The 23,793-nt window shown below is 45.1% G+C and overlaps 2 protein-coding genes across 2 annotated transcripts in view; one reads left to right on the forward strand and one right to left on the reverse strand.

The window, feature by feature from the left end:
- Window positions 1-2,560: 2,560 nt before the first annotated feature.
- Galr2 (galanin receptor 2) lies at window positions 2,561-6,984 on the reverse strand. Its single transcript, XM_023565002.2, has 3 exons — window positions 6,664-6,984; window positions 3,668-3,886; window positions 2,561-3,585 (listed from the first exon to the last, which is right to left on the reverse strand). The coding sequence occupies exons 2-3, from the start codon at window positions 3,806-3,808 to the stop codon at window positions 3,370-3,372; spliced, it is 357 nt and encodes a 118-aa protein (XP_023420770.1). The 5' UTR covers window positions 3,809-3,886; window positions 6,664-6,984; the 3' UTR covers window positions 2,561-3,369.
- Window positions 6,985-6,993: 9 nt separating this feature from the next.
- The window catches only part of Srp68 (signal recognition particle 68), a 39,563-nt gene continuing 22,763 nt past the window's right edge, over window positions 6,994-23,793 (forward strand). The window contains exons 1-7 of the mRNA XM_003461430.4: window positions 6,994-7,210; window positions 9,058-9,124; window positions 17,874-17,987; window positions 20,131-20,326; window positions 21,999-22,081; window positions 22,325-22,434; window positions 23,513-23,595. Coding sequence (XP_003461478.1) covers window positions 7,015-7,210; window positions 9,058-9,124; window positions 17,874-17,987; window positions 20,131-20,326; window positions 21,999-22,081; window positions 22,325-22,434; window positions 23,513-23,595 — 849 coding nt within the window. The 5' untranslated portion in view covers window positions 6,994-7,014. The remainder of the gene's footprint in view (window positions 7,211-9,057; window positions 9,125-17,873; window positions 17,988-20,130; window positions 20,327-21,998; window positions 22,082-22,324; window positions 22,435-23,512; window positions 23,596-23,793) is intronic.

Raw genomic sequence — 23,793 nt, forward strand, 5'->3', positions numbered from 1 at the left:
GATGAGGGTAGCCTAGGAAACAGATCCCTGCCCTCGAATCTCTGAAGAGTAGGAACCCAGGCTTGAGCCCAGGAAGGGGCAGACCTCTTGAGGCCTCTAGGAAGCATCTTTGAAGATAAAACATCTGTATGAGGGCTTCCCGAATGCTTCTCAGCGCCTCCCATCATCTCCTAGAGAAGGAAAAGCCTTACTGGGTTCATAAATGAGTAGCTATTGCAGATAAATGTACTTCGTGCTGCTTCATGGCAGGGACGTGCTAGCGGCCTCCTACACTGGTCCCTCGTCTCACACAGGAAATGTTCAGGGTCTGCAGAGCAGCAGTTGCCATCTTTTATGAAGGGAGGGAGGTAAGGGGGTAAAGTACTTTGCCGACTTTGATGTCACCTGATGGGTTAGGGGGTGCCCTGGAGTAGCCCCTTTAGTTGCCTCTGGACTAGATGCAGGTTGTGCAGCAACTGCAGATTGGACCTGGCTGTTGAGAGCACTTACTCTGAGGAGAGAAGCCTGAAGTGAACAGAACCCCGGGGTTGTGAAGCTGCCATGCTGTGGCCCTGGAAGAGGGCAGTGAGGCCATAGCTGAGGGGCACGGGTGATAGGCTGACGTTTGAGTGGAGGTAGAGGGTGAGGAGCACGTGCTGCTCGGCACCTGTCAGCTCCCCTAAGCCTGAGGTAGACTGGTCTGAGCACAGCCCCCCAAGTGTCTAACAAGTGCTACAACCAGAGAGTCCCCTCCTCTGCCTTCATCCCCTACCCTGTCGGCACCAGTGTCTGAAAGCACAGAAACTGAGGGCACAGTTGCTCTGGTCCTCAGAATATGGAGGAGCTCAAAGTCACAGTTGGTTTCTGCAGTAAGGGCCAGGTTACCACTTGGCCCGTTGTGGTATGTTTGGTCCTTGCAGTCCACCCAGAGTCCATGAGGGGAAAGGGTTAGGCTTCCTGGATGGTGAGTGCAGGTGTCCAGGGTGAGCCCCAGGCAATGTGACTGCATGTTGTGCATGTGCAGCAGTGTCCCAAGCCAGGCAAGTATCCAGCCTGGGGACACGAGGACACCACTGCAGCCCCATTCTCTGCATTCGCATGTTCCTTATGCCCACACGATGGCGACTGTCAGTGCTTCCAGGCTGGACTAGTCACGAGTTCCTGTGCTACCTCCCTGGGGTTGGAAGCTTACTAGCCTTAGCATCAGCATGGAGGACAGTGTGTCCCGCTGGATGTCCTGAGGTCAGCATGGGCACTGCATGACGGAGGCAGGAGACCCTGGCAGTAGCCAGAACTGAGTCTTCTCACATCCCAGCTTAGTACTTGGATCCCCTGCACTCCTGCAGCCAGAAAGCAGCTACCATATTAAAAATGTGGACACGGGGCTGGAGATTTAGCTTAGCGGCATAAGCGCCTGCCTTGCAAGCAGGCAGTCGTGAGTTTGATCCCCGGTACCGATAAAAATGAAAAAGACAAAGAAAAGTGGACACAGACACCAGCACATGCACAAGCAGGGGCGCACTCCGCATGCTTAGACTCTGGATGATGTCCTGGACCTCCAGGGCCAAGTTGAGGTAGAGAGATGGCTCCCCTGAAGAGTAAAGGTTGAGGTTATCCTGGTGTTCTGGGGCTGAAATTCCAAGCTGATCTCCTTAAGCCATCACCTACCAGTAGCTGAGTCTCTGGACTTCAGGACCAAAGGCTGGATGGTGCCAACCCAGGGGAAGGCAAGGTGAAGCATGATGCACAGGGCCATCATCCGTGACTGCCCAGAGGGAGCTTAAACTACAGCCTCTTATTTCAAATCCCTGGGGGTTGAGTAGTTGGATGGAGATAGCTGCTATATGCAGTGACGCTGGGACCTTGGACTCAGCACACAAACACACCCAGTTGTGCAGACACCTAAAGACACACACACACATACACCCAGTTCTGCAGACACCTAAAGACACACACACACACACACACACAGTTCTGCAGACACCTAAAGACAAAGCCCAGGGCTCAGCCCCATCCACCCTGCACCTGCCCAAGGGTCCCTGTCCTGCCCATTTCCACTACCTGGAACCCACTGCCCTGTTCAAAGCCTGCTGAGGAGGCATGGAGTAAATCTGAAACACCCAGTTCTTTGGTCTTTCCAGCCCTCTTCTGTGTTTCAGTAGCTGACAGCACCCTGGCTAAGTGTCAATGTCATTGGCCAAAGTGCCCTCCACTCCATGGCAGTTCCTCATGAGTGTTTCTGCCTCTTGTTAGACCCTGGTTATACATAAAGAGCCTTGGCTCATGAACTCGGACTGGAGTAAATCGGAATACAGAGACCAGTCATGACCAGGAACTATTCTTACTCTACTGAATGTCCAGCCTGCTCTCATCCAGGCTACAGTAGTACTCAGAGAACCACTTTGCTGCCACACCCCCCGACCTGACCCTGGCAGAAACAGATACTGGAGACCTGATTGGGTCAAGCTGCATCCAGGGAAGGAAACGCCAAGGTCAACAGTGGATGGGCACTGATCAGGCTGTCCAGAGTGGAAGGAGCCCCAGGGAGCTAGAGGCCAGCACTGGTTAGCAATTTGTGCATGAATGCAACCAGAACACATAGAGTGCTCTCATCTGTCTCGGACTTTACTGAATACTTAAATACTTCGCCTGCCCCTGTTGCATGCACTGGCTGAAGGTTCAGCAATCAATGTATACCCAGTGCCTCCAACAACCGTGTGTAAAGAGGGTGTGGTGATCCCCACTCCCTGGCTCCAGATAGGCATTTTCACTTTAAACCTGCCGAAGGAAGTGTGGGCATTCCCTTTCCCCTAGCTCAAAAAGTACCCTTCATCCATCCATCAGGAACCCCTGGAGAAGTCCCAGAGGCTTTTCCTCATGGGTTTTCATGACAGTGTGATATTTGGACAGAGCATGTCACTGCAGGTGACATGGTCTGTGCGTTTTATTAAAAGATGAAACTCGAGGGGGCTGAGGATTTAGCTCAGCGGCATAAGCACCTTCCTTGTAAGCAGGCAGTCATGAGTTCGATCCCCGGTACCGATAAAAAGGAAAAAAGACCAAAAAAAAAAAAAAAAAAAAAAAAAAAGATGAAACTCGGGGCCTGGGGATTTAGCTCAGCGGCATAAGCGCCTGCCTTGCAAGCAGGCAGTCGTGAGTTCGATCCCCGGTACCGATAAAAAGGAAAAAGACAAAAAAAAAAAAAAAAAAGATGAAACTCTTTCCCCGAGCCCCACCCTCTGACTTCAACCCTGTAAACAACCAAGGTTACAAGCCAAGTGTTGTGAGGCTTGAGGTCATGTTCATGATCAGGGTCTTGGAAGCGTTTGGGCTCTATGATGGGCAGAGTCATGGCGCCCCAGCCACTTCACTTAGGTGTGGACTCACACTTCAGCCGCTGCCATTGTGGGTGCCCGGTGCCGGTGCCGCAACACACATGCGGCCAGAGGCGTAGTGCGGAGTACCATCCAACAGGCACACGCAGATCCTGCGGAAGTGCTTGGAGACCAGCACGTAGATGGTGGGGTTTCCGTAGGAGTTGGCATAGGAGACCAGACAATAGGAAGCGATTAAGCAGCACGAGTGAGCGGGAAGCAGCCGAACCACCTGCAGAGAATAAGCACATGGTGGGGCATCCAACTGAGGCAGAGGAGCACGGCCAGGCCACAATGACGATCATGCGTGTCACCTTGCCCTTGGTGCGTCGAGCACCAGATCCCACAGCCACGGGGTCGCCAGTGCGCCAGAGGTAGCGCAGAGGGCGCGCATAGGTGAGGCCAAGAAACAGCACCGGCAACAGGTAGCTGAAGAGGAAGGTGCAGAGGTCCATGGCGCTGCGGTGAGGCGCACTCCATGCTGGGTGACACACATCAGATTGGCCAGCTGGCGATAGTAGCTCAGGTAGGGCCTGGAGAAAAGCAGTGCCAGCCCCAGATGAGCCTGATGGCTGCCAGGGCGTTTTGAGATGTGGGTAGACCGCCTCTGGCTGCCAGCTACCTTTTCCGCCCGCCTGGGTTTTGTTCTCGCCCCCCAGGTCACCCGAGGCGTTCCTGGTGACGCCGACCCGAAGCTGCCTGGCTCTGGCAGCAGTCTGAGTCTTGGTTAGCGCGCAGCTCCCCGCCGCTCGGGCCGCCGAGGTGCCCAGCCAGACTCCGCTGGGCGGTGTGCTGGAGTCAGGGGGAGGAACGAGCGGCCGAGGGTGGGCTTGCTCCCTCCAAGGCTAGCTGCGCTCGGGCAGTGCTACCGAGTGGCCCCACTCGCGTCCCGGCGGGAAACCCAGAGCCTAACCCGGGACGGAGAGCCGAGATGGTATCTGCTGTCGCGCTCCGGGCCCAGGAGGCCTGCTGTAGCGTATTGGGTTGTACAACTGGCTTCTCCCAGAGACGCAGGGTAGTGGGGGCTGAACCCAGGTTCTCCATGTGTGCACCCGCGAACCCCTGAACTTCCCTGCAGTTTGACTGCCTGTGCTCTGGCTGCGATGCCCTCGAAAGCTCCATACTGGCCTCTCATCCATGGGGTCTGGACGCTGGGTAGAGGGGCCTGGACTGCTCACCCTGTGCTCCATGCATCTGTCCTTTTCTAATTCCCTGGAGCACCAGGCTTTCCAGGAACCTCAGCGGGCAGCCTGGTGGGTGGAGGGGTGATGGAAAGGAATTTTCTGCAGAAACTTAATGAGCTTCATTTCACTCCTTTCTCTCACTCACTGGTCATTACCCCTCCAGTTAAATCCAAGAAGTATTTATTGAGCATCTATTGGGTGTCAGCTTGTCTTTGGCACTGGGCCTTGATTTTCACAGCTGTAATAGGAGATGGTAACATTTTTTCTTAGAAGACTCTTGAGCACGCAGTGAGATGTATATCGAGACCTGAATCTGGTACTGTCACATCTGGCTAAACATCTTTAAGTGTTTAATTCAGCAACGCTTTCATATTGTTTCAAATCACTTCAGAACTTTTTCATTTTTCGAAAGTGAAATACATTAAATTACTCCCCATTATTGGGAATGGAGGGTGGCAATCATCATTCTGCTGCCTCTATGAACTGGCCTAATCTAGGTTCTGCATGTAAGCAAAGACTTAAAATGCAACTTTTTTTTTTTTTTTTTTTGTCTTTTTTCCTTTTTATTGGTACTGGAGATCGAACTCACAACTGCCTGCTTGCAAGGCAGGCGCTTATGCCACTGAGCTAAATCCCCAGCCCCAATTTTTTTTTTTTTTTATCGGTACTGGGGATCGAACTCACAACCCCCTGCTTGCAAGGCAGGTGCTAATGCTGCTAAGCTAAATCCCCAGCCCTTAAAATGCAATTTTTAACATTTATCCATGTTGTACTATGTATCAGAATCTTAGCCCCGCCCCACCCCATCCCTTTGGGCAGTATTAGGATTGAATCCTAGACCTTGCATATGCTTGACAAATGTTCTATGACTGATGTACATCCCAAATCATTTTCTAAGTTTCCCAGCTGGCCTCCAATTTATGATTTTCCTGTTTAGTCTTGCTTTGTAGCTGGAATTACAGGAATGTGCCACCACACTTGGAAGAATTTTATTTCCATTAAAGGTTGAATAATAGTCCATTGTATGACAATATCACTTTGTTTATCCCATTGGATTGTTTCCACACTTCACTGTCCATTGAGAATAATACTGCTGTGAATGTAGGAATATAAATAACTCTTCTGGATCCTGCCTTACAATTATTTGGTATGAATACACAGCAGTGGAATTGCTAGATCACATGGTAACTTTTTTTTTTTTTTTTTTTGTCTTTTTCACTTTTATCGGTACCGAGGATCGAACTCACAACCGCCTGCTTGCAAGGCAGGTGCTTACGCCACTGAGCTAAATCCTTAGCCCCAACTTTTTTTTTTTTTTTTTTTTTGAGATAGAATCTCGTTATGTAGTTCAGGGTGACTTTGAACTCACTATGTAACTCATGTTAGCCCTGAACTTCCAGCAATCCTTCCACCTCAGCCTCCCAAGTGTTGGATTACAGGCATGCAACATGCACAACTCTATTTTTATTTTTTATTTATTTATTTTTTGTCTTTTTCCTTTTTATCGGTACCGGGGATCGAACCCACGACTGCCTGCTTGCAAGGCAGGCACTTATGCCGCTGAGCTAAATCCCCAGCCCCACAACTCTATTTTTAATTGTTGCTGAATTGCCATAGTGTATTCTGCAGTGACTCCACCACTTTACATTCCCACTAATAATATACAACAGTTCCAATTTCTTTACACACCACACATTTTGTTTTGTGGTTTATTTTGGTTTAGTAGCCATTCTAATGGGCATGAAGTGTTATCTCATTGTGGCTTTGATTTATATGTTTCTAAGGGAACAGGTTTAAATGATTAAATTATATGCTCAACTTCTCCCAACCAGTACTGCTAGAGCAGGGATGTGAACCTCAGCCTCAAGACTCTACAGAAGTTGAGTGCCCTATTGTAGGGCAAAGACTCGTGCTTTTGTGCCAATACTTCTCTGTCCTTGGTCTGGTCCCATGATACAGGTCCCAAGCAATGTCTCCACCAGGACACTGCCTGTTGTTTGCCCCTTCGGTTCCCAGGGCCATTACTTTTCACCGTCAGGCCGAGAAAAGCGCAGAAGCGGACCCTCATGGGAAGGGTGTTTCGTAGGCACAGAATCCCATTTCACACTCCATGGAAAGGTACGTACTCAGAAAGTCGTTAGTCCCCGCCTCCTGATGTGTGGGACGTGAACCTGATCCCCTGTGCAGGGATGCAGGAGATGGGTTTCACTTATAGTCCTCCTGCCCTTGGTGTACTGTAGCTGGGGACTGCACCGGAAAAGACTTCAATAAACTTCAATCTCGCCCTCCACAACTTGCCACTTAGAGCCCCAAGCCCACGCGCGCAGGCGCATTCCAACAGGTCTCTGCTCGCCGGAAGTGCGGAGGGCGGCGGAGTCCGCCCCAATCCCATCAGCCTGAGCTGATAGGTCCCGCTCCTTCAGCCCCTGGTCATCTCGTCTGCTCTTTCCCGTCCTGCTCTGCGGCGTAGGGGCAAGATGGCTGCCGAGAAGCAGGTCCCGGGTGGCGGTGGCGGTGGCGGCGGTGGCGGCAGCAGCGGCAGTGGCAGCGGTAGCGGTAGCAGTGGTGGAGGCGGTGGACGTGGTGCCGGAGGAGAAGAAAATAAAGAAAACGAACGTCCTTCAGCTGGGCCGAAGGCAAACAAAGAATTCGGGGATAGCCTGAGTTTGGAGAGTATCCTAGAGTTATGGCCTGACTCGCAATGACTACGTGTCGATCTGGAGGGCTAGGGGCGGGAGAGGCTGCGGTTACTGGCACGTACCGGGTCGGAGCTGAGGGTTGTAGTTTCTCTTACCCTTAGTTTTTGGCATTTAGAGATCTAGGGCTCTTTCCTCGCATTTCTTTTCCTCGCATTTCCCTCGGAGACGTTCTTTTCTTCCAGGTGGTATAGGGATACCAAGCAGGTTTCTGCTACTCCCATGCAGTTGCTCATTTGGAGGGCTTGCGTCAGTGTTGACACCCGGCCATCCTGCTGAGCTCCTTCTTAGTGTCTCTGAGCCACTCAGTGGGGTGAGGAAAATACAGTCTTGACATTTCAGACTTAATATTCTTGTCTGACAGCTGTAAAAGGCTAGTAAAAATGGAGAGCCTGATGCTTTGGAAGTGGAGGTACAGATTGTCTTAAAGCTTCCTGCCTGTTTTGAATGTAACTTATCATAGCTTGTTAATATCACCTGTATAGTTTTTTTTTTTTTAAGTAGATCTGTTGGGATTTTATTTTGTTGCAGGCTTTGGAAGAATCGGTTTGTAGTTTTTATTAGTTTGTATTTCAGTTATGTGCTTGTGACACAGTTCGTGGCTTTTTGAACTGAAAAATGTGGAGAAAATACAAACATTTCTGAAGTAGCATTCAGCTTGCTGTCCTAACTTAGTTAAGCTTTTAGGCTTTTGGAATTTACTTTTTGTTATGGTAGTGTACTTGTTCCAGATGGATGTTAGACTATCCTTCTTTTGGACTGGGGATTTAGCTTAGCAGCATAAGCACCTGCCTGGCAAGCGCTAAGTTGTGAGTTTGATTCCCAGTACAAAAAAAAAAAAGAATATCCTTCTTTTACTATGAACCTGCTAAATTCTACTCTCTACTTTCATTAATCATTGAAAGAGCCCTTTTAAGTGTACACTGTTTAAAAATAATATTTATAGAGCTGTGTATGGTGGTGCAGCTTGTAATCCTAGCACTTGGCAAGCAGAGGTAGGAGGATTGCTGTGAGTTCAAGGCTTTGACTAAAGACAAAAAATAAATGATATTTATAGAGAAGAGTGGAGAAAAATGTTAAAACCTAAAATTGTAGATAAAGGTCATTGAACTTCTGCAATTTGGTACATAATCTTCAATATCTTAAGATTCTTACAGGAGAGAATTTGATCAGGAGAAGAATGTGGTCACAGCCAGGGATTTAGCTCAATGGCGTAAGTGCCTGCCTGGCAAGCGCAAGGTTGAGAGTTCAATCCCTGGTACAAAAAAAAAAAAAAAGAGTTTGGTCAGAAAATGTTTAATGTTTTTATGGAAATCAGCCTATCTTGGTTGGCATGTGCTTATTATAGGTTCTGGAAGCATCACAGCTGTTAAGGAAAAGTTGGATTTGGCAGATGTGGAGGACAAATAGAAGCATAGTACTTGTCATTTGTAGTGTGAACCTGCTTGAATGAATAAAATGTAAATCAGTGGGAACCACTCCAATTATAGTTAGCATTTAGAATCTAGCAGCTTTAATTTGAGCTGTGTAAGTTTCAGCAATCCCGAATGGCTAGTAATATCTTTTTTATTTTGAAAACAGTAACAATTCAGATAAACTTTTCTGCAAATTTATTCCTGTCTTATGTGTGACAAGACTGTGATTGACAATGGTTACAAAAGATTTCATTAGTTAATGTACTAAGAATTTCACAAATGTGTATTGTACTAGGGCTCAACACAATATAGACCAGTGATACAGATTTTGACTTACTTAGATTTTTGCTACTGGGTTTTGATTTATTGATTTTTGCTACTGTAAAATTTTCCTTAATTTTGGCTCTAGTTCTTCAGATTATTAAGGAATCCCAGCAGCAACATGGTTTGCGGCATGAAGATTTTCAGAGGTACAGGTCAGTATCCTATGTAAGATACGTGGAGATCACTGGGATTTTCAAACTTGGTTTACTTTTGTCAGTATCCTTACTCTGCTATATCAAAAAGCATACATAGAAAGAGCAACCTTGGGCTTATAATGAGTTCTTAAAAGGTATGTACTTTTTAAGTATAAAATTTTGTAATTGAATAAATGAAGTCACCCTTAGCCAGGTGTCGTGGCACATCCTTGTGATCCCAGCTACTGAGGAGGCTGGGGGATCACAAGTTCAAGGCCAGCATGAGCAATTTAATGAGACTCAAAATTTTAAAAAATAAAAAAGGATCTAGAGACATAGCTTAGTGCAAAGTCCCAGATTCAACTCCCAGAACTGCCAAAAAAGAAAAAAAAAGTGGCCAATCTTTTTATCCATTTTGCCTCAGAGTTCTGTAGATACATTTGGAGACTTTTGATGAAAATGATCGGTAAGAGTTTCTTTTGGGTTTTTTCATTTGTTTGAGACAAGATCTTTCTGCAGTACAGGCGGGCCTTGAACTCACTTACGTAGCTCAGGCTGGCCTCAAACTCATAGCAATCCTCCTGCCTCAGCTTCCCAAGTGCTGGGATTATAGGCATGCACCACCACGTCTGGCTTGAAAAACAAATTTAATATTACTCTAAAAAGTAAAATGGGTGTGTAATGTGTGATACAGTTCATTACTTTAATACAGTTCATTACTTGAAAGTATATATCCAACTATTTCTGTATCATGTTATTGGCTTTGACTAATGTTAAAATATCCTTGTAAAACATCCTACATCTCAGACTCTTTTTTTCCCTTTTTTTTTTTTTTTTTAAACTAGAGATTGATTTAGGCACTGGACAGTGTTAAATAACACAGGGCAGGGCTGAGGATTTAGCTGAGTGGCATAAGTACCTGCCTGGCAAGCATGAGGTCATGAGTTCAATCCCCGGTACCAAAAAAAAAAAAAAAGCCACAGGCAAAGGCTCTTATTCTAGGGAGTGTATTAACCAAATATATAGGGCTCACCAAAAAAGTGCATGCACACAGCAGTTCACTGTACTAATTAATCTGGAAGCTAATGACCACAACTTTGAACATCTTTTATAATTATAGAGCCAAAGGTAACTTATATTAATCTCATGATGGATCAGTAAATCTAGTATTAAAATATATATACAGCCCTTGTATATAGATTTGTACACCTTGCATTAAATTTGTATACTTTTTTTCTACTATACAAATGCAGTGTCAGGCTGTGGTGAAGATTAGAGATAGGAACTCCTAAGAAAGGAGGTTAGATGAGGTGAGTTGAGGGCATTTCGCAGGGACCTGAAGGGTGAGGAGCCAGCTGTGTGGTGAAGGGTCAGCGGGCTATGGCAGAGTGAGCAAGGTGGTATGTGAGGTAAGTCAGGAGAAGTAGGGAGTGCCAGCATGTGAGGCCCCAGCAATGAGTGTTAAAGTAGGCATGATGGGAAACCGTCAGTTTTCCTCCTTACAGGTGTGGGCCACCATACCCAGCCTGTGGACTAATTTAGTAATCAAATATCCTTAATTCCAGCATCACATACCCTAGATCCAGCCACCTCTGAAAAGCCCCATCTGTGACCCCATGAGGCTTGGGGGGACATCTAGACACAGCCATAACATTCTGCCCCTGACCTCCCAAAGACTCATGTATATCTCTTATGCAGAAGCCATTTAGTCCATACTTACGATTTGCCAAGGTCCTAACACTTTCAGCATTGCTAAAAAGTCCAAGTCCAAACTTTCCTCTGAGATTTAAGGCATGCTTTACTTCAAGCCCTTGTACAAATGAAAAGAAAGTTAAATACTTTCAATATATTATGGCAGAAGATAGACATTACCATTCCAAAAGGTACAAAGGTGCCAGGTGCTGCTGCCAGCGCGGGGAAGGAGTCAGGCGAGAGACTGAAGTCACAGGGAGACCAGTTGTTCAGGAGGCAAAAGGCGATTTATTGAAGGGCTACAGAGTTTTTATAATGTTTCAAAACAAAGAGCAGTACAAGTCACTTTAGGACACTTTCTTGTGCACACAGCAAAGGTAAACATGCTCCTGGGCCCGTGAGAAACTTGTATGTTGTGCAGCCCAGGAGGTAAACATGTTCTTGGGCCCATGAGAAACTTCTATTTTTTATGTTATGAAGCTATTCCCAGGTTAATATCAGCGCGATGCTCTGTCTAGAAGGCTGAGGTCACTGCAGGATGAGGAACTGGTTGAGGTCCAGCTTCAGTGTGTGGTTTCCCACACCCGTTCACTGCGGGACCCCTGGCTCCTGCTCCCAACACAAAGGGATAAAAGGAATGAGACCAAAGCAAGTCCAATATTGAGTGGGACAAACATTAAATCCTGTAGTTTTGTATCCAGCATCTGAGGCAATCTATGACAAGGGGGCTCCATCCCTACACTGTGTATGGTGCAGCTGTCATGCCTTCTCTCCTGGGCTGGCTTTGCTCTCTCCTTGCAGATTTCCTTAGATGAGCCACATTCCTTGCTTTTCCAACCTTCTAGAACCTCCACTGTATCTTTCAGCTTCATTCATGGCTTCACACATTGCCTCTCAGGAGCACACTGTCTGGCTCCCTGGACTTCTGAAAGCTGGCTGGTAATCAGGTGTGGAGATATGCTGTTATCCCAGCACTCTGCAGGCTGAGGCAGGAGGATCACCAGGAGTCCAAGGCCAACCGGAACTGCATGGCAGGCCCCATCTCAAAAAGCAAAACAACAGCAAAAAATCTGAGTGGACGCCTTTCTGACCCAAAATCTGCATCAGTCAGTGCTTACTAGAGAAGCAAATTTAATGCAAGGTGTACAAATATAGTAAGAATTTACAAAGTTGGCTTACATTGGCCGCCCACAGAGTCAGGTGTAGAAGGGCACAGAGGGTGTCTGCATGCTCAGGATCTGAAGGATCCTGTCAAAGGCCCAAAGCTCAGGGTAGCGGCCTGTGTGAGCCTGAATCAGGAGGCCGAAACATCTGTGTTGGAAGCCAGGAGCTCCTGTGAAGAAGCAGAAGCAAGGACACTTTTTTTGCTTTTTTCCGGTACTGGGGATGGAACTCATAATTTGACGCTTGCCAGACAGCACCTATGCTGCAGAGCTAAATCCCCACCCCACTATTATCTACTTAAAATAATTCTGCAGTGTCTTCTTCTAGAGTGATATAAATGTAAAAATACACGTCCATTCAGTTTTCCCTGATTTCTTTTTTTTTTTTTTTTTGGTCTTTTTCCTTTTTTATCGGTACCGGGGATCGAACTCACTACTGCCTGCTTGCAAGGCAGGCGCTTATGCCGCTGAGCTAAATCCCCAGCCCCTTCCCTGATTTCTTTAAAATGTTTTTTTCCAAAGTTGCAGGTACAGCACAAATAATAGGTCTTTTCTTAACCACTGAAAGTAGGTTGCTTACTGATGCCCATTATCTCTGAACACTTCGTATGTCTGATGAATCATCCTTGTCCTACAAACCTACAAGTAACAATCAAAAGCAGGGAACTAATGATAAATTACTGTTTTATAACCCTCAGACCCCATTCAAGATTCCCTACTTACCTAATAATTTCTTTTTTTTTTTTTTTTTTGTCTTTTTGAGACAGGATCTCTATGCAGTTCAGGCTGGCCTTAAACTCACTTTGTAGCCCAGGCTGATCAACTTGCAACAACCCTCCTGCCTCAGCCTCCTGAGTGCTGGGATTACATGAGTGAGCCACCATGATTGGCTCCTAATAATTTTTTTTTTTTTTTTGAGACAGGAGCTCACTGTGCAGTTCAGGCCAGCCTTGAGCTCACTTTGTAGCCCAGGTTGGTCTCAGATTTACAACAAGCCTTCTGCCTCAGCCGTCTGAGTGCTGGGATTACAGGCATGTGCCACCATGCCTGGCCCTAGTAATATCCTTTATTGCAAAAGATCCAATTCAAAATTGTATGTTGTATAGAATTATGTCTTTAATCATAATTCTAGCCCTATTCTTTTTTGTATAGTTTGAAAATCTTGAGACCTTAAAGATAGTGGCCAGTTATTTTGCAGGATTTCACCAGTGGGGTTTACTGGATATCTCTTTGTTGTTGTTTTTTGAGGCAGAGCCTCACTCTGTAGCAAAGGCTGACCTCAGGCTCACTATGTAGTCTAGGTTGGCCTTCAATTCATGGCAGTCCTCCTGCCCCGGTCTCCAGCAGTTGATGTCTCTTGATGAGATGCGTATGTTTTTGGCAAGGACACTTTGTGTATTACTAATTTTATAAATTTACACTGAATAGTATTGCGTATTTTTGAGTATTTTTGTTTTATATTTTATTTAATGGATGGGATTCGTGACCAGTGTCTCACTATGTAGTTCATACTGGCCTTAAAGTCACTATATAGCCCAGGTTAGCATCAGACTTGCAGTGATACCCTGCCTCAGTCTTCTGAGTGCACTGATTATCCACTAGAGCTACTATACCTGACTTTTTGGTTGGATTTTTTTTTCTTGTGGTTGTTGTTTTACAGTACTGGGGATTAAAGCTTGGGTCTTGCATGTCATAGGCAGCCAATGCATAACTGAACTATATACTACCAGCCCTTTGTTGGAATTGTGGGGGGTGTGTGTGTATTGAGACAGGGTCTCTTAGTGCAGGCTGGCCTTGAACTCACTATGTGGCCCAGGCTGGCTCCAAATTTATAGTAACCCTCCTACCCCAGCCTCTGGAGTGGATTATAGGTATGCATCACCATGTCTGGCTAGACAATTTTCTTACTGTGATAAAATTACATTAAAATTAGCCTATTATTTTTTCTTTTCCCAGCAAAGCACAAGGGTTCCAGTTTCTCCACTCCTTTGCCAGCGTTCGTAAGGTCCTAGTGGATAGAATCCATACAAATTTTAGGATGATCTTGTGTATACTTACTAAAAAATTTCTAGAATTTTGATAGGTTTTACATTAAGTTGTATGTCAGTTTGGAAATAATATCTTCACTAGGTTGAGTTTTCCAGTCTGTGAAGATTGATGCTTTTCCACTAGTTAGATCTCTGTCTTCATCAGCATTTTGGGTTTTCAGCTTGAAAGTCTTACTGTATCAGGTGTTTTTCCTCTTTTGATGGATTATAAATGGTGTCATGTTTTAAATTCTGGTATCATAGGCGGAGTCTGAGGACCATACGGGGTGGAAGCCTGATTGGAATAGGTTAAGGGGAAAGTGAGAGGTGGTGACACAGCAACAATTGCAGGGTGAAGTTTATTGTGAAGCAGACAGGAAGGGAAGGTAACTAGCTGGGTGTGAGGCTACAAGATTTTTCTAAGTCCGTGCCTGTTATGCTGTGGGTCTGTTGTGTTTAAGCAGAATGGGTCCCTGCTATCTGAGCTCCTGGGTAACTTGTGTTTTTGGTCTAACAATGTGACAGTGCCTGCCAGTCATACTTGAGATGCCGGGATTTGTGGAACTATCCCCGTATGGGGGATAGTGTCGGGGGATCTTATTTTGTTTTTGTCTTAATCAAATTTTCTCCTGCTTAGGTTAACAGTTACAGTGCTTAAGTCACATGACTTAGGAATACAAGTATTATAGGAATGACCTATTTATTTGCTGATTGTGAGGAAGCAGTTCTCTTCCAGGTTTTTCTTTCCACCACAGATTCTTTATGGAAACTGTTACTTTCCAGGCTGACAGTTGCTAGTAAACATATGCTTATTTATTGATGTCCTTACGATGAATGATTCAAGTAGTCCTGGACTTCTCTGGCAAAATAGCTAACACAAGTCAGCAGTTGTATACTTGAATATCAGTGACAGCCTCACTTTGAGATGGGGAAAGATAGAATTTAGTGCGCCCTTCCCCTCTTCCCCATCCTGCCCCGCCCTGGCAACCCGAAGTGAAGTGCACTGTCATGTTCTATCAGTGGAAATCTTTTTAGGCAAAGATTAGTAGTTGTAACTTCCCAAGGTAGGAGGACTGTTCTTTCCTTGAGTTTCTTATAAAATACCATGCAAGTCTATAAATTGTAGACAACAAAGGAACCAAAAAGCTTATTATCTGAAAGCCCCAGATATAACCCAGCATCATTAGTGGTCAACAAGTTCCCTTTTGTCGAGGATTTTATTTTCTTCTTTTTTAATTTTTATTTTGAGACAGGGTCTTCGTTAGTTGCTAAATTAACCCAGCTGGCTTTAAGTTGAGCTCCTCCCTACCACAGGCTAGAGTGCTGGAATTTCAGGCATGTGCTACCTTGCCAGCTAACATACATCCTTTTCACATTTCTTTTTTTTTTTGTCCTTTTCCTTTTTATCGGTACCGGGGATTGAACATCGAACTCACGGCTGCCTGCTTGCAAGGCAGGCGCTTATGCCGCTGAGCTAAATCCCCAGCCCCTTAGAGTTTTGCTTTTTGAGGGGCAGTTCTGGAGTACACTTTCTTTTTTTAAGATGATTTTTGCTTGCATTTGTTTGTCAAAAGTAAAATTATACATCTTCCTTAAAAGCCATTTGTATTTCTTTATATGTATTTTCTTTTTAAATTTAATTTTATTCAGTTTTGCAGTGCTGGGGGTGAAACTTGGGCTTCATTCATGTGAAAGAAGTGCTGTACCACTGAGCCATATTCCTTGCCTTTACATTTAGCTTACAAATGAAAACATAATGAAGTATAAAGAATAAAATAGCCACGTGTGGTGATACACATGTATAATCCCAGCATTTAGGAGGCTGACGAAGGACGATCACTGCGAGTTTCAAACCAGCCTGGGCTACGTAATGAATTCAAGGCCAACCTGGATTAAATAGCAAGATCATGTCTCAAAAAACAGCCGTGGGGCTGGGGACTTAGCTCAGTGGCCTAAGCATCTGTCTGGCAAGTCTGAGGTCATAGGCTCAGTCCCTGGTACAAAAAATTAAAAAAAAAAAAACAGCCACAAAAAGCAAAACATAATCACCTGTTTGCCCAAGTTACTTATTTCTTTGGTACCTACTTTCATAGGCTGAGAATTTTTGTTGCTGTGAATCTTTGTTTAGCTCTCATCTATGTTTCTGATTTTTTTTTTTTCCTGGAATTGAACTCAGGACCTTGCACTTGCCAGGCAGGTACTGTGCCACTGAGCTATATCCCCAGCCCGTAGGTAGACCCAGATTGTTGGTTCAGAGCATAAACATTTTGAGGGGGCGGTTACCGGGCTCGAACTCACAACCACATGCTTGCAAGGCAGGCACTTACTGAAAATCTGTGTGCTAGCTGTTGAGCTAAATCCCGGCCTCCCAGAGCATAAACATTTTTAATACTTTAATGAAAATATCTATATTGCCTGTTTTTTATTATTAGCAAAAGTTGCTGGCCTGCTTTCCTTCCCTTTCTTTCCTTCTTTCCTTCTTGGTACTAGGGATCAAACTCATGACCTTGCACCTGCCAGGCAGGCACTTATACCACTGAGCTAAATCCCCACCTCCCTTGTTTTTTGTTTTTTCATTTTTGCAGTCTTGGTGATTGAATCCAGGGTCTCATGCATGCTAGGCAAGTATTCTGTCATTGAGCTGTATCCCCTCCCCATTCCTATTATTTTTTTAATAATCCGAGCCCTTTTTTAATCATCGGTACCAGGGATTGAACTCACAACTGCCTGTTGCAAGGCAGGCGCTTATGCCGCTGAGCTAAATCCCCAGCCCCGCCCTGGTAGCTTTTAAGATTGAGATGCTCAGGCCATATATGTAGCTCAGCAGCACAACCACTGGTCTGGCAAGCACAAGGTCGTGAGTTTGATCCCTGGTACCAAAAAAACCCAAAAACATTGAGCTGCTCATGTGACAGTTAAGTATCATTTTGTATTGTAAATTATATGATCTATTATTTTGATTTAAGGATTGGTAATATTTTGTATATAATTTTTACCTTAATACTTACTGGAAAGAAAAGTAGAAATGCCATCCTTATTGAAAATCTGTGTGCTAGGCACATTGCTAAAGCATTGCAGAAAATGTAAAAATAAACATTTTCCTCCACTAGAAGGATACGTGTTAGTGGGGCTGGGGATTTAGCTCAGCGGCATAAGCGCCTGCCTTGCAAGCAGGCAGTCGTGGGTTCCATCCCCGACCGATAAAAAGGAAAAAGAAAAAAAAAAAAAGAACATAGTGGCAATGCCGAGTGCTATAGTACAATAAAGAGCCACAGAACACAGGGGAAGAAGGCTTGGCATAGGGATGACATTCTTAGTATTTCCCCATGCTCTCCTAGGTGGCCTCTTTCTTTTTCTTCACATGTGCTTGCACTTCCTCCCTCCACATCTTTAGTGTAATCTAGTCACATACCTTCCTGTCTTTTACCTCCATCAGAATCCTATTCTGATTTTTTAGGGGGTGGATGTGGGAGTCAGTGTTGGGAATTGAACACAAGGCCTCGCTTCTAGCCGAGTGCGCTACTATGGAACCACAACCCCAGCTCCAGAATTCTACTCATTCTTTCCTGGCTTCTTGGGTTCACTGTAGCCTGATGTGTTCCCAAGAACAGAAGAATTGCTCCATTCAGTTCAACGTTGGCCTTGGCTACATGCTCCTCCCCCACTAGTATATGGACTCCTTAAGAGTAGGCATCATGACCTCTATTTATGTTTTCTCTGACACCAATCATGTTGCCCTGCATGCTTTAGTTGTTCGGTAAATGTTTGCAAGCTGCTATGTGATACCTGTAGTCACCATAAGGAGAATACCCTAAACCTCTGACCAAACCTCATCCAAAGTACCACCAGCTCAGCTGAACAAATTTTGTTTGTATTTTCTTACAGGGGTTACTGTTCCCGCAGACAGAGACGTCTTCGGAAAACACTCAACTTCAAGATGGGGAACAGGCACAAATTCACAGGGAAAAAAGTAACTGAAGATCTTCTGACTGATAATAGGTATTGACCTCTCAGTGCAAGCCTTGAAATACTTCTTGCTAATCCATTTATTGAATAGTTAAGGTACACCAGATACTATGCCAAACTCTTTTTTAATTATCTTGTGTGACTCTTGGTAGCTCTGCAGAGTGGGTTTTAACTATCTCTGCATTCTAAGGCAAAGGCAGAGATATTTAGTAGCTTGTTCAAGAACAATGTTGAGATGGTAAATGCTAGTCAGTGGCAAGAATCAAATATTTACAGGTGGAGGTGTAGCTGAGAGATAGAACTGGCATGCCCAAGACTCTGGGTTGAATCCCTAACGAAAAAAGAATCAGATATTATGTAACTTTTCTTTTCTTTTCTTTTTTTTTTTTTTTTTTTTTTGTCTTTTTCGTTTTTACTGGTACCGGGGATCGAACTCACGACTGCCTGCTTGCAAGGCAGGCATATGTAACTTTTCTAAAATACAAATTTCAGTGTTTAAGTAATTAAATCAGTGTTTCTTAATGAAATCTAGTTGTGCATAAATCATTGTATAAGTATTTCAGTGTTCCTTGTGTGAAACAGTGTGTATTGTCTCCAGGTCGATTCTTTAAAATTCAATTTAGACCAGATTGCTGTCTTCTTGTTTGTGTAAATGAAGTTACTGGAGCCCAGCCATGCTTTTATTTAGATACTGCTTACATTCATTTTTGTGTTATAATAACAGAGTGGTTGTGACAGAAACCATGACCTCCAAAGCCTACAATGTGTACTAATGGCCCCATTACCAAAAGACATCCATAGCGAGGGCTGAGGTGGACACCATGTTGCATGTGGAAAAGAGGCATAGTCCTTTATCCACCTTAACTCCGATCTTGCTGAGTGATGTTGGTCAAATGGAAAATCGGGCAATAGTGCAAGACCTCAGAAAGGCCTATTGTGTCATTTACTGTTAAGTTCTCTTACGTTTTAGAAGGGAGCAGTTAGCTTGGGGATACAGGACTTGGTGAGGAGGTGAGTAACCCTGCATGGAAGTGGCCTAAGCTTGAAGGGTTTGTGGGCAAGAAGAACATTCTGTATCAGGGAAGGCAGCGTGCATGGTGCCTACGTGTGGCCGAGGAGCTGTTAGGCTCCGGACAGCTGTTAGCTGCTACTTGGATGGGAAGAGGCTGGGAGCAAAATGGAGGGGGACACAATCAGGAGACTAGTGGGAGTAGGGATAGCAGACTGACTTGATTAGATCTAACGAGGGTATTTAGGAAGAGTCAGAAATTTAAAAAAACCTGTATTCTGTTGTGATAGCAAGATCCTTTTTCTATTTATTGTTTTTTGGTTTGTTTATTTATTTGTTTGGTACCAGGGATCAAACTCTTGACCTCATCTTGCCAGGCAGGCACTTGTGCCACCGAGCTAAACCTTGGCCCTATTTTTTGCTTTTTTGAGACAGGGTCTTTCACTGTGTAGTTCAGGCTCATCACTGTGTAGTTCAGGCTCACAGTGGTCCTCCTGCCTCAGCCTCCAAGTACTTGGATTGCAAGCATGCACTACCATGCCCAGCCCAAGACCATTTGTTTTGGATTGGCAAACAGAAATTTATTAAAGATGATTAATCCAGGCAGGATAGCAGTAAGGAAAGTGGTCTACTGAGCACTTCAGAAGTGCCACTTCTGGGCTAAGCGTGTCATATGTGTCACTCCATGGCAGAGTAAGGTACAGGAAGGTGAGTAACTGGCCTGAAGTCACATGGTTGGTAAGGAAAGGCCCTGGGATTGCAGCCCGGTCTCTGATGCCCTCACTCGACACTCCTCAGTGTCCCGTCTCTACAGGGCTTGGTTTTTGTCTGAGGGGGAGGAAGGAGGCCTAACAGTGGAGATGAAGCCAGATCATGTATCTAGGCACCTCTGACAGCATGTAGCTGGAAGAGACTGCGAATGTGGGTTTGCTGAGCTCCAGGTAGAGGCTCCACTGAGGTGTGCCCCTCAGGTGGCTCGGGCTGAGTGGAGGGCAGAGATGCTGAGCGGGGCTCGAGGCTGAGGAAGTGAGAGGAGCCTAAGCAGGGTATGGGAGGCACAGTTAGAGAGAAGCAGAGGGCTCTCTCGGCGCTTGTACCTCGGAGAGTGGGGTGTGGGTGCTGCGCCTGGCCTTTCGTGTTCAGCCCTCCTACCTTTCTCTGACCTAGATACTTGCTTCTGGTTCTGATGGATGCCGAAAGAGCCTGGAGCTATGCCATGCAGCTCAAAGAGGAAGCCCGCACTGAACCCCGGAAACGGTTTCACATGCTGTCTCGCCTTCGCAAAGCTGTGAAGCATGCAGAGGAATTGGAACGCTTGTGTGAGAGCAATCGTGTGGATGCCAAGACCAAGTTAGAGGCTCAGGTTAATATCTTCACATTCAGTCACTCTTTATTGTTGAGATTAAAAATGTGACTTAAAAGGGAGGCGGAACAAACCCTTTCAGATCTTGCTTTTAATAGGTGATGTTAGTTGGGCATGGTGGCACATGTCTGTAATTACAGCATTAGGGAGGCTGAGGCAGGAAGATCACTGTGAGTTTGAGGCCAGCCTGAACTACATGGTGAGACCCTGTCTCAAAAAGCCTAAATAAATAAATAAGTAAATACATAATGGTGATATTAAACCAGGCATCATATGCATGCCTGTAATCTCAGCATTCAGGAGGCTGAGGCAGGAGGATCACCTCACATTTGAGGCCAGCCTGGGCTACCTAGTGAGTTCAAGGCTAATCTGAACCGTATAGCAAGACCCTGTCTCAAAAAACAAGCAAAAAGAAATTTGATGTTAGATCTAGGTTTGTAGCTTATTGGTAGAGTGGGTACTTAGCATGTATGGGGCCCTGGGTTCAATCCCCAGTACCACCTCCCAAAAAAAGTCAAAGGAGAAGTTAGCTTATGTTGCTTTAGGGCTCTGAGGTTTGTATAATAACAGAAAGATCATGTGGTTTTGATGACTAGCTGGAAATCTTCTGTTTTGTTTGCAGTATTGGCTGTTGAATCTAGGCCCTTTATACTAGGTCGCATCCTTGGTCCTTTTCCTGTTTGTTTTGAGACAGAATCTCACTAACTTATTTAGGTTGGACTCAAACTTTCCATCCTCCTATCGCAGCCTCCAGTGTGCAAAGATTACAAGTGTAGACATCACACCCAGTTGAGAGCTTTTTGGAAGTGACAAATTTTTACAAGATGCTATCTGACCAGTTGGGACAAGGAGCTCAGTGCAAGGCTTTAGGGTCAGTCCCCAATACATCAAAACCCCAAAAGGGGGCTGGGGAATTAGCTCAGCGGCATAAGTGCCTGCCTTGCAAGTGCGTGATTGTGAGTTCGAGCCCCATTACTGATTGATTGCAAAAACCAAAAGGAATGGCGATAAATACTGCAAAGTTATAGTCGATTTTTTCTAGTACTGAGGACTGAAGTCGGGGCCTTGAATATGTTGAGCAAGTCCTCTACCACTGAACTTCATACATAGCTCTTTAAAATTTTTTTAAATTTTGAGGCAGTGTCTCACTAATCTTTTGATCCTCCTGCCTCAGCCTGCTCAGAATCTGGAATTACAGGCATGAGCCACTGCACCTCAGCTTTTTTTGTTGTTTTGTTTTGTAGTATTGGGGATAGAATCCTGGGCCTTGGCATTAGGCTGTGTCTTTAGCCTCTCTTTCTTTCTTTCTCTTTCTCTTTCTCTTTCCTTCCTTCCTTCTTTTCTCCCCTCCCTCCTTCCTTTCTTCCTTCTTTTCAGGCAGGCACTTGTACTGCTGAACTATATCCCCAGCCCTCCTTTTTTTAAATATTGACTCAGGGTCTGGCGAAGGTGTTTAGGCTGAATCTGAACTTGAGATCCTTGCACCTCAGCTTCTCATAGTGCTAGGATTTATATGTGTACCCCACCTTGCCTGACTTGGAAGGTTTTTTCTTTTAAAACCGACCTGAATTTCTCCATACTCTTGATAGCAAAAGTAGCAGTGTCAGAGGAAGATGGAGTTGGAAGATTGGTTCTGTGTTGACCCGGGTCTTCTGTTTCCATCTTCTTTCAGGCATACACAGCTTACCTCTTAGGAATGCTGCGCTTTGAACACCAGGAGTGGAAAGCTGCCCGAGAGGCCTTTACCAAATGCACGTATGTCTTCTGGTCCAAGGCTGTGGCCAGTTCTGATTATCAAGTCAGAGTCCAGCTATTAGCTTATTTCTGTGAAACTTGGGAGGATTCTTTTTCTGTAAAAATGGTGATGATTCCTTTCATTCTTAGAATGTTGGTGGAAGAGCTTCCCAGGGCCCTGCTTTGGTTTTAGCCGTGTGTTCCTTGTCAGTTTGTTTTCCTAAAATAAGGCTGTCGTGCAACCCAATGTTTCTTTGCTTGCAGAACTATCTATAGGAAGCTTGCCAGTGCTTTCACAGAGGAGCAGGCCGTGTTGTATAATCAGCGTGTGGAAGAGATCTCGCCCAACATTCGCTACTGTGAATATAATATCGGTGAGCAGGGCCAAGGTGGCCCCCCAGCTACAGCATTGATGCCAATTCATCTCAGAGGGCCTGGGGAATGTATTTAACTTACTTAACTTCAGTTCCCTTGCCATGTATCCATCCTTGGCCTGAGTGGTGGCTGATGTCAGAGTCAGACCTGGTCAACATTATGGAAAGCAGTGCTGTGGCTTTTTTTTTTTTCGTTTTTTTTATCAGTACCAGGGATCGAACTCACAACTACCTGCTTACAAGGCAGGCGCTTATGCCGCTGAGCTAAATCCCCAGCCCAGTGCTGTGCTTTTTGATTTTTTGTTTGTGTGATAATAAGAACCGAACCTAGAGCGTTTGCACTGCACTCCATCTCCACCCTTTTTTTTTTCCCCCAAGACAGAGTCTTGTTAAGTTGTCCAAGCTGGGCTTGAATTTTCAGTCCTCTTGCCTCAGCCTCCCAGAGTGCTGGGTTTGCAGGCATCTACCAGCACACTGGCGAGTCCCTTGGCTTCTGTTTCTATCCTACCATCTTCTGTATTCCACAATAATGGTCTTGAGTCTTCAGTCAAAGTCATGTTTTTTTGTTTTGTTTTGTTTTTGTCTTTTTCCTTTATCAGTACCAGGGATTGAACTCACGACTGCCTGCTTGCAAGGCAGGTGCTTATGCCACTGAGCTAAATCCCCAGCCCCATGTTTTATGTTTTTTGAGATCTCTTAGGTTCACAGCGAAACTGAAAAAGGTATGCTCCCTTCCCGTCATGGTGCGCAGCCTCCCACATTACCACCACCTCCCGATAGAGCTATCATTAGTTACAATGCTTGAGCCTACACTGATGCACAATGAAAATTTGTTCTTGCCATTGTACACTGTGTGCTTCGAAAAAGGTGGCCTGACATGTAGCACAATTACAATGCCATGACCAAATTCATTCTTTGTAGAAGGGCTTGTCCTAAAAAGATAGATCAAGCTGTGCGCTCTTGAGATATGCTTGTGAGGGGAAAGAAATCCTGTAAGTTAGGGGTGAATCAAGTGATTCTTAAGAAAACAGACCAGATCCTTAAGATTTTCTCCTCTCTCCCTATTTTTCTCTCTTAGGGGACCAGTCAGCCATCAATGAACTTATGCAGATGAGATTGAGGTCTGGGGGCGCCGAGGGTCTCCTGGCTGAAAAACTGGAGGTAATCTTAGTTTGTATACTTGTGTGAGAAGGTTTGGGTTTGAAAAACCTAGAAAAAGAAATTCATAATTCCATCCCCCACAGATATCTGCTGTTAATATATGCATCTTTATAGCTATACCAATACATATTACACATATGTATACACACATGCACATTTTCTGGCTTTTTATCTTTCTTATTTTTATTTTTTTGGTGG

Source organism: Cavia porcellus, unplaced genomic scaffold (genome assembly GCF_034190915.1).
Source record: "Cavia porcellus strain 051 isolate PalLab524CR breed Dunkin Hartley unplaced genomic scaffold, mCavPor4.1 scaffold_32, whole genome shotgun sequence".
NCBI classification, from domain to species: domain Eukaryota; kingdom Metazoa; phylum Chordata; class Mammalia; order Rodentia; family Caviidae; genus Cavia; species Cavia porcellus.